Source organism: Micropterus dolomieu, linkage group LG17 (assembly GCF_021292245.1).
Source record: "Micropterus dolomieu isolate WLL.071019.BEF.003 ecotype Adirondacks linkage group LG17, ASM2129224v1, whole genome shotgun sequence".
Classification (NCBI taxonomy): domain Eukaryota; kingdom Metazoa; phylum Chordata; class Actinopteri; order Centrarchiformes; family Centrarchidae; genus Micropterus; species Micropterus dolomieu.
Window position 1 is genome coordinate 35,148,724 of NC_060166.1, and position 11,050 is coordinate 35,159,773.

Consider the following 11,050-nt stretch of genomic DNA (forward strand, 5'->3'; position numbering starts at 1 on the left):
ATGGTTTTCATCCTACCTGTCAAATAGGAAATTTTGCGTGTCTGTAAACAACTATGTCTCCTCATTCTGTCCAGTTAAATATGGTGTGCCTCAGGGGTCGGTCTTAGGACCCATTTTGTTTTCCTTGTATCTGCTTCCCCTTGGACATATTATCCATAAACATGGTATTTCTTTTCATATTTATGCTGATGACACACAAATATACTTGCCCGTCAGATCCACAGATCCTGGAATGCTGAGTTCACTTACCGACGGCCTTTGTGAAGTTAAAAAATGGATGTCAAATAATTTCCTCCAACTGAAATCCTGGTCATCGGGTCTCAGCAGATGGCAAATACTGCCATCTGCTGGTTCCCTAGTAAATCACATTAAGCCTGTGGCAAAGAACCTTGGTGTCTGGTTTGATAGTAATTTAAATTTCGAGCAGCACACCACAAAGCTTGTTCAATCATGTTTTTATCAACTTAGAAATATAGCAAAAATTCGATCTATGTTAACTTTTAAGGACACCGAGACCATTTTACACGCCATCATCTCATCACGCCTGGATTATTGCAACAGCCTTTTCACCTGTTTAACCCAAAAATCTATTGATCGACTCCAGACTGTACAGAACTCGGCTGCCAGGCTTTTAACCAAAACAAAGAAATATGACCACATTACCCCTATTTTATCTTCATTACACTGGCTCCCAGTGTGTTTTAGAATTGACTTTTATTTTATTGATTACTTTTAAAGCTCTTCATGGCCTCTCGCCTTGTTATATTTCTGAACTTTTAGTCCCATACACACCAGCACGTACCTTGAGATCCTCGGGCAGAGGTCTGTTGTCTGTTCCAGAGTCTCGACTGAAAACTAAAGGGGACAGAGCGTTTGCTGTCAGGGCCCCGAGGCTCTGGAACAGCCTGCCCGAGGAAATCAGGTCGGCTGAGTCAGTGAACTCTTTTAATTCCCTTCTTAAAACATACTTTTATAGGAGAGCCTTTCCCGATCTTATTTGACTTTATTTTATCCCTTTTATTTTATTCTATTTTACTTATTTTATATTTATCTTAAACATGTATTTTAGTCTTTTCAATGTTTTCTTGCTTTCATCTTGTATTGTTTTTGTATTATTGTTTTTTGGGTATTATTGTCTTTACACTTGTAAAGCACTTGTAACTTGTTTTTGAAAAGTTCTCTACAAATAAAGATTATTATTCAGTCACTCATTACGCAATCATATCCATCTACCCGTAAAACACCCCTGTTTATACTTACTGAGGGGAAACGTGACTGTTCTGTCTGTTCTGTTTGTTCGTGTATGTGTGTAGTTATGTAAGTCGAAGTACAGATGGCCACCACATGCTCAGTGACTCCAACTCGTTGCTTGTAGAACAACCTCAGGGAAGATAAAAGGAGGTAAGGAAAGAGATGGGAGGGAGGTGAAGGGCAAGTGGATGTGGAGTTAATGGCAGGAGAGAGGAAGGAGAGAAATAGAGGAAATGAAAACCTGGGTAAAGAGGAACTTATTCAGTAGAGGAGAGAATTGGTTGGAGTGATGGGAAGGAGGACAAAGAGGTGACGACAAGCAGTGGAGGAGGTACAGACGTGGGAGAAAGGAGGTCAAATAAGAGGAGGTGGTTGCGATGAGAAGAGGGTAAGAGAGGCTTATAAGTAGTACAAGAGAAACGAGTGGGAGGTACTTGCACATAAACCGAAGCTGTGGGAGAACAATCTGGACAGAAAGAACAACTGTTGAGTGACTCATGACGTGATGGTTTTTACCAAAATACTGTAGTTTTCCCTTGTTGCTGGTGATTAATCATTCTTCACTGTAATGCCTCATTGAAACGTGGAAATATCAGCTTTGATGGGACCCTATTTGTCACCAACTAGAGAACGCCTGGTTGGATGAATCATGTTATTTGTGGTAAAAAATTTATTAAAGTTGTGCTCATAAGACATCACAAGTGCACGCTGCATGTGTTATTATAATCAAAACATTTATGTTAAAAGGATGTGGTCAAACTTTGCATGGCGGTTCTTTTAATAGTGCACCTGAACAGTGATTTACTGATGATAAGAAGAGAAGAAAAATTCTTTTCCATCTCTACTGGACAAACTAATCCTAATCCTGCATAACTATTTAAACCAGTTTACCTTGATTATTTCAGCGCTTGCAATTGACCGGCCAATGCAACAGCCTGTGTCACAGGGATTTGTCTCCTCTGATATCCTCCACGCGTTTCTGCCATTCTCCTTCATGTTTTGCGGCGGCAAAGTGTTTGTCAATAGACAATTTCCTTTTATGTTTGACCACAATACCGCACATTTTGTAAAACAGCTTACCCCTGCTTTGGTAAAGAAGATCCGGATACTGTTTTGTCTGCAAATGTGAGACGTTGGTCTCACATGTTTGCTGCATTTTGTAAACAAGGAAGTGAGATTGCTGACATATGACGTACGTTTACGGGAAATGGTGATGAGAGGTCAAATGTGCGGAAAAGTTGTGATGACTCAATATTGCACAAATCACGCTGAATTCATGGTGATTTCTTGAATTTGTGTTAATACTTGCGATCGCGACATTGACGGGACGGATTTACACAAACAAGTAGCAATAGGCCTACATTATACTTAATTTTTAGTGTCTTTGTAATACAAAATTCCTTAAGCATTTCTTAAGTAAGTTAAACCAAATCAAATGTTTAAATTATGAATGCACTACCGATCTAAATGAAATACTGTTAATTTGTCAGTGTCGTGAAGTTCAATGCTTTCCCTATCTGTTATCAAACATGGTAAGGCATAGATATTTTAAATATGGAAAAATAAAGCACTGGTATTCAATAGGGATGCACCTGGGGCTCTTTGCATGTCTTCCCCTCTATCTCTCTCTTTTCAAACTTCTATCCAAATAAAAGGCGAAAAGGCCCCCAAAAAACTTAAACAAATAATAAAAAAGTTGTATTGGTGCATCAATAATTTAAACATGTTTTTGTTTTTCAAATCCAATTTTACAATAAGAAAAATTACAGTATTTAATATAATATTTTTAAAGTACCGTTACCGTCCTGCAACAACTCGCCTCTCATGAGATTTCAGAGCGAGAAATGTCCTTGAGTGAGACTTCGGGTTAAAAACAGTGTTGCCAGGAGTCCCTCATAGGGATCCTTTGCATGATGTTGGTAGGCAGACACCTGTTATAACAGTCTAAGCCTGCTGGTGGCCAAAAAAAGCACTTTTTGTGCATGTATATTTGATGGCTCCACTTGTCCCGAAGGAATACGTTGCAGCCACTGCAGCCGGTTCAGCTGCTGGCTGAAACCATCTACGGCACAGATTTCAAAACTTTTTTTTACCTACTAGTAATTAAACACTAAAATATGTGAAAATGGGTATAAAAATACTGAAATTATCCTTTAACAGCTGATGAAGCATGCCTCTGGAGCTTCACACTGTTTCAACAACTTTTTAATAAGATGAAATCTCACTATTTGAACAAACTGTTTTGAACTGACCTTCAGTGTGATGCCACAACCAGAAATAATAACAAGATTATACAACTCCCAGAGATATACAAGTCCAGGTTGTATAACATAGAAACCGGCTCTGATCTCCGAAACTGATCTCTCTCTCTCTGAGTGCATGGTGGGAGTTTGGTGGTGGAGAGCGTGGTGAGTGTGGCTGAGAGTTTCTGAGTGATTTCAAACTTCTTTTATTTCCCTCCCAAGTGTTTACTGTATGATTGTTTGATCATTGTTTGCGTTTATTGTCACTGTACGTTGCTGTGTGTTTGGGTGGTTTGGGGGGCCGTGTTTCTTGACGGGGATGGCGTCCTCAGAGACGTCGTCCCTGTCTCTGAAGCATGGGGTTGAGGGTGGTGCCGCAGCCCAGCACCACGGTGGAGCAGGTGCTGCTGGCGGTAGGAGAGCAGGTGGTGCATGGAAACATCTCGTGTGCCTCACGCATGAATAAAGCGGTAGGGGCAGAGGGAGGATGACCTGGGGAGGCCAGAGCAGGATGCAGAATGTGTTTCTGTGCAGGATGTAGAGCTGCTGCAGGTCAGCCCAGATAGTGAGGCGGATGATCAGGTGAAGGCTGCTCGTGGCCATGGTGACATGGACTGTGAATCTGACTCCGATAGCTTCTCTATAGCAGACAGCTACTCTCAGAGTATTGACTTGTATTCTCTGGAGGAGATTAATGTCTTCCTGGATGACACTTTTGGGGGGAAAAAAAGCAAATGTCAAAGAATATTTTCCTGATGTGGATAAATTTATTCAGTCAGTCACCACACTGCAGAGAGTTGTTGGGCTCGATTTACTGGATAGCAAGAAACGTTCTAAGGAAAACTCTTAAAACGACAAAGAATAAAATGTCACAGAAAATGATACTTTCAAATTAAAGTAACATGATCATACAACACTGGGTGTTTCATCTCTGCTGGGTTTCCCTGTTGGCCTGTCTCTCTTCTCCTTACATGCAAGGTCTAAGGGTGGCCTCGTTAAACATAAATGGAGGTAGAGATGGAAAAAAGAGAGCTTTAACAGAAGTAATCACACAGAAAAGACTAGATGTAGTTTTCTTACAGGAAACACACAGTGATAGCACAAATGAAATAGATTGGGGCTTATGGTGGGGAGGGCAGCATGTCCTTAGCCATGGGACAAATTTAAGTGCAGGAGTTGCCATTTTGTTTCCCCCTAAGTTAAATGTAAATGTTACATCGAGCACAGAGGTGGTGAAGGGCAGAGTCTTTATTGTGAGAGCTGAAATAGAGGGCTTCAGCTTTATTTTTATTAATGTATATGCACCAAATCAAGGCTCTGAGCAGGAAGAGATTTTCAAAGTAATAAAAGAAGAACTAAATAATACTGGTACTGGAGAGTTTATTGTATTGGGTGGTGACTGAAACTGCTGCACTGACTTTACGTTAGATAGGACTGGAGAGGAGCCACATATTCAGTCCTCCTCTGTTCTGTATTAAGAAAAACTGATTTGGTTGATGTGTGGAGGATGAAACACCCTTCAGATAGGCAGTACACTTGGATCAAAATATCAGATGGTAGAGTAAGTGCAGCTAGACTAGACAGGTTTTATGTACCTTGTTCTTTTACTGCCAGAGTCAGATCATCCCAGTAATTTTTACAGACCATCATTCAGTCTTAATGGAGCTGATTCTTTCTCCCACTGGAAATTTTAAAATTGTTTTGGACTTACTGGATATCTCGGAAAGATGATTTTCTTTCTCTGACTCAGTGGTGGGAGGTAGGAAAACCTCAAATTAGGGTGTTTTGTCAGGAATATACAGCCAGTGTCACAATAAACATCAAGAGAGCTGTGCAGGAGTTAGAGGGCGAGATAAGAGACTTGGAAAATGCCTTATGAACAGATCAGCAAAATAATGATCTTTTACAATCTAAAAAACAGGAGCTTAATTTCTTCCTGCAGGAGAGAGCCAAAAAGGGGTTTTAGTCCAAGCACACTTCACCAGACTACAGGACCAACCACTGTCTTCTTTAACTTAGACAAGTCAGCTGCTTCAAAAAAACAGATGATGTGTCTCCGCCTCCCTGATGGGAAGGTGACCACAGACCCAACGGGGATGAGGAAGCATGGAGTGGACTTTTATAAACTTGTTCAGGGCAGACGGCTGTGATGTTGACTCTGCTGCAGAGCTTCACCAGGGGCTTCCTCAACTGGATCCAGGAGATCAGGAGGCTCTGGGTTTGGATATACCTCTTGATGAACTGACTGCTGCTGTGTCTCAGATGGCGTCTGGCAAGGCTCCAGGAATAGATGGTTTACCATCAGACTTTTGTAAACACTTCTGGACTATCATGGGACAGGACCTTCTGGACATTTTCAAAGAGTGTTTTATAAAAGAGACACTTCCAGCATCCTGTAGGCGTGCAGTTCTTTCTCTTCTGCCTAAGAAAGTAGATTTAGCCCTTTTAAAGAACTGGAGACCATTATCTCTTTTGTGCACAGACTATAAGATTCTCTCCAAGGTCTTATCAAATAGATTGAAAACTGTTATTTACTTTTTAATTGGTGCAGATCAATCATACTGTGTACCGGATAGTTCCATGTTTGATCATTTATTCTCATTGAGAGATGTGTTTGATATTTGCAAAGTATATAACATCAATGTTGGTATCATATCTATTGACCAGGAGAAGGCTTTTGACCTTGTGGATAATGATTTTCTTTTTTCTACCTTACAGGCTTTTGGTGTTGTGGAGGGTTTTCTGTCGTGGGCAAAACTGCTGTATCGTGATGCTTGTTGTGTGGTGAAGTTGGGTGATGGGTTGAGTGTTCCTGTGCCAGTTAGGAGAGGGATCAGACAAGGCTGCCCCATCTCAGGCCAGCTTTACAGCATTGCCATTGAGCCTCTCCTCTGCAGGTTGAGGAGCAGGCTGAGGGGTCTCTCACTGCCAGAGCTGGCTCAGACGCCCCCTGTTGTTGTGGAAGTCAGGTCACTGCATTTAACGTCAATTTGGTGATTTACATGTGCATCAGCATATGCTGATGATGTAAATGTATTTATTTGCAATCAGGGAGACATTCAAGAGTTAGAAGAAAGCCTTGTATGGAAAAGTTTCCTTGCCAAGGTGAACTGGGTAAAAAGTGAGGCTTGTTTAGTGGGGGAGAGTGGTTGCGTGGGGAGCACTCCCTGTCTTCCTGGAAACCTTAGGTGGGGGAAAAAGGGGTATAAAAAGCCTAGGAATTTTTCTAGGGAGTGAGGACTTTCAGAGGCAGAACTGGGAGACAGTGCTGGAAAAGGTAGAAGCCAGGTTGTCTAAATGGTAGCTACCTCACCTGTCCTATAGGGTAAGCGCTCGAGGAATGTGCTGTGGTGATAAGGTGCTACACGTAGACAAACATAGTCAACATAAATAAATGTAGAAATATATAAATATGGAATGGAAGAACAACATTGCAGATATACATGTGCATTATTCTGGGTCTGTGCCGTGCAGAAGTAACGCAACGGAAGAGAAAATTGCGTGCATAAAAATATACAACAACAAAGATCAACAATCAACAACAAATATGTGCGACGTGCCAGGTCTGTGCACAACACGAGATGAAACGGTATTTACATGTGCAGAGACATTTATATCATTTGCAAGGGGGGGGGGGTGTCGTTAGGGGACCCAGGCCTTGTTAATGAGGCTAGTTGCAGACGGGAAGAAACTGTTTTTGTGGCGAGAGGTTTTGGTCCTGATGGAGTCTGAAGCAGTTTGTGTCCGGGTTGGGAGGAGTCAGCTGCAATCTTTCCTGCTCGGCTCAGAGTCCTGGAGGCATACAGGTTCTGAAGAGAAGGAAGATTGCAGCCAATCACCTTCTCTGCAGAGTGAATGATACGCTGCAGCCTGCCCTTGTCCCTGGCAGAGGAAGCAGCGTACCAGATTGTGATGGAGCAGGTGAGGATGGACTCAATGATGGCGGCGTAGAAGTGCACCATCATTGTCTTTGACAGGCTGAACGTCTTCAGCTGCCGCAGGAGGTACATCCTCTGCTGGGCCTGTTTGGAGAGGGAGGTGATGTTCAGCTCCCACTTGAGGTCCTGGGAGATGATGGTGCCCAAGGAAGCGGAAGGAGTCTACAGTGGTGACTGGGGAGTCACACAGGATGATGGGGGAGGGTGGGGCTGTGCTCTTTCTGAAGTCCACGACCATCTCCACGGTCTTTAGAGCGTTGAGCTCCAGACTGTTCTGGCTGCACCAGGTCACCAGATGGTCAATCTCCCATCTGTAGGCAGATTCATCTCCACCTGAGATGAGCCCAGTGAGGGTGGTGTCATCTGCAGACTTCAGGAGCTTGACAGACTGGTGCAGCTGTTGGTGTACAGGGAGAAGAGAAGGGAGGAAAGAACGCAGCCTTGAGGGGAACCGGTGCTGATGGTCCTGGAATCAGAGACATGTTTTCCCAGCTTCACGTGCTGCTTCCTGTCCGTCAGGAAGTCAGTGATCCACCTGCAGGTGGAGTCAGGCACGTTCAGCTGAGAGAGCTTGTCCTGCAGCAGGGCCGGGATGATGGTGTTAAAAGCCGAGCTGAAATCCACAAACAGGATCCTGGCGTAGGTTCCTGGGGAGTCCAGGTGCTGGAGGATGAAGTGAAGGGCCATGTTTATTGCATCATCTACAGATCTGTTGGCTCTGTAGGCGAGGGGGGCAGGGGGTCCAGGAGTGGGTCTGTAATGGCGCTTAGGTGGGACAACACAAGGCGTTCAAAGGACTTCATAACCACAGAGGTCAGGGCGATAGGTCTATAGTGGTTTAATCCAGTGGTCCTTGGTTTCTTGGGGACAGGGATGATGGTGGAGGCTTTGAAGAAGGCTGGCACATGGCATGTCTCCAGTGAGGTGTTAAAAATGTCTGTGAACACCGGAGACAGCTAATCAGCACAGTGCTTCAGGGTGGATGGGGAGGCAGAGTCCGGCCCAGCTGCTTTGCGGGGTTTCTGCCTCCTGAAAAGTCCGTTGACTTCCCTCTCTGTGATGGAGAGAGGAGGGGAGGGGGTGGAGCTGGCCAGTTCTGAGGAGGGAGGGGAAGAAGTGGTGGACTGAAGCTGAGCGGAGGAGTCACAGGGGATGGTGTCCGATTGACTCTTGGCAGTAGAACTGGTTCAGCTCATTTGCCAGATGAGAATCGTTTATGGAGTGGAGGACTTTGGGTTTGTTTGTGTTGGTGCCACCATCAGGCCTACTGGATGAAGTGCAGTGGCTCCTGGTAAATTTCTTCTGGTCCGGTCAACACTGGCTGAGGGCGTCGGTCTTGTATCTCCCTGTGGTAGAGGGAGGACAAGGACTTGTAGACATTCTGTCCAGAACCGCGGCCTTCAGACGGCACAGAGGCTGCTGTATGGCTGCAGTCGCTGCTGGTTAGCTCCTGCTCGACTGCTTCTCAGGAACGCTGGCCGGCTTGGGCTGGATAAACAGCCCATCTGAAGTTGACCTGACTGGACTCACGCCCTTCTACGGCTCGGTGATTAATGCCTGGCAGACACTGACGGTCACACGAACTCCTGACCCTAGGCCAGGTATGTGAATCTATGAGGAGCCGCTGTTTAATAATAACTTCCTTAGAAACTCCACATTTTCCTTGGCTACATTAATGACTAAATTTGTTGAGGCCGGTATGCCACCTCACAAAAGCATCCATGGAAACTCTCGGTGGCATCACAAACATCAGGTCCTCCAGAATGCTCAGTACGGTTGTGGAGGAAGTCTGGCAGTCCCTTTCTGCTGCTTTGCTAGGAAACGTGCTGGCCAATGGAAGGATGACGGTGTGTACATTTTTCTCTCTCTGAGCGTCTGTCCTGCTGCTGAGGAGTGGTGAGAGGAGAGTGGACTTATTCTCTCCATGAAAACACCAGTGCTGGGTAGCTTCAGATCCTGTGGGAAGAAGCAGCTGTACTTCAGTTGTGTGAAGGTGCTGAACCTTCGCTCTCTGGCTGGAGTTAAGGAGTCGAGATGGTGTGAGGTGTTTGCTTCAGACGTTACCCCTAAAGCCAGGTGGAGGGTCCTGTATAAAAACCCCTGTTGAGAAAAGGATGGCGGACCTTCAGTGGAGGATGATACATGGAGCGTTAGTTACGAACAGACACAGAGCTCACCTGGATCCAGGCACCGGGGAGTGCTGTCCATTCTGCGCTCAGAGGGAAACATTAGAGCACTTAGTGGTGGGTTGTCCTCGGCTAGTTGGTCTTTTTAGAGTGCTGAAGGAATGGGTGGAAGCTTTGGGAGAGGATTTCTCAGTATACAGTAAGAAAAAAAAAAACTGACTTTGGTTTTAATAAATTTTTTATTTGGGACAGCTAAGCTAACAATTTGGAAGACCAGGAAGAGTCTGATGTTGGGCCAGGGCTGGACGGATGTGGTGCAGAGCCTGAAAGGTCTGGTTGCAGCTCGTCTGAGAGTAGAGCACGCTTTCTACACACTGACTAGTAATCTGGAGCCTTTCAGGGCTCTGTGGGGGATCAGACATGTTTTATGTTTACTAGAGGAAGATGGTTCACTGGTTCTTAACTTTTATCTTATTATTGTGTGTGTGTGTGTGTGTGTGTGTGTAGTAATCATGGTAGAGGATTTATTATGATTATGGTTTTCTAATGTGACGTAAATAAAAGAAATCAAAGTCTGTCTGTCTGTTTTCTGACTTTCTCAGTCTGTTTACCTTAGCAGGTGATCATTAGACTTTTAAAGGATGCTTTTATCCCAACTAATAGTCAGGGATACAGAGAATGTTTGTGTGTGTGAGAGGGAATTAAAACTGCCATTGTGATAAATTACACCACTCTCTTCCTCTTTCCCCCCTCTCCATTTTTCATTTCTTCTAATCCAAACCCTCACTGTTCTTTCTTTCCCACCTCTCATTGACCTCCCTCCATTCTTTCCCTCCATCTTGTAACCACCAACTCCATCTTTCATGTCTTCCATCCCCCTCTTCTCTTACCTTCCCCTTCTACTCCTCTCTGCCGATATTTGCATCCTTCTATCTCGCCTTTCTCTCAAATCAAATCTGATGAGCTTTACTGGGGTGAATGTTGTTACGTTATTGTCGGTATTACATTTCAATGTGGTGAAATATGAATTATGGACGTATGATGCTAGCTTTCTGAAGGAAGGCTTCTTGAAGGTCAGTATATTTTGTGCTCTCATTGTAAACCCCTGTCTGTTAGCCATGTTTGTCATTGCTACCTGTTTCCAAGGTCAGGCTGTGGTCACTAAATCAACTTTTAATCAGCTATAGTGGTGAGATACAGGATTAATGTATTAGCTAATTTTAAGACCAAAAATGATTTGGGTTCAAATGTTTGTCTTCTCCTCTCTCTACAGTAAGTACCAGTCAGTGAACATCAGCACCAACCTGTATGTGATCAGCCAGCCGTGGCTCTACACTCTGGCCTGGTGTGCCGGAGCTCAGTCCGTAACCACCAACTCCATCCACATCCTGTCCAACATCAAAAAGCCGCTTTACCTCATGGTAAGCAAATTAAACTATATTATCAGATGTTATGATGCCTGCTGTCCTGAATACGGTTCACATCGTATTTC

At 44.2% G+C, this 11,050-nt stretch overlaps 1 protein-coding gene across 1 annotated transcript in view; it reads left to right on the forward strand.

Annotated features, from left to right (window-relative positions):
• gdpd4a (glycerophosphodiester phosphodiesterase domain containing 4a) overlaps positions 1 to 11,050 on the forward strand; it is a 40,819-nt gene that overhangs the window by 14,645 nt on the left and 15,124 nt on the right. Inside the window, 1 exon segment of the mRNA XM_046072851.1 lies at positions 10,832 to 10,979. Within this exon segment, the coding sequence (XP_045928807.1) occupies positions 10,832 to 10,979 (148 nt within the window).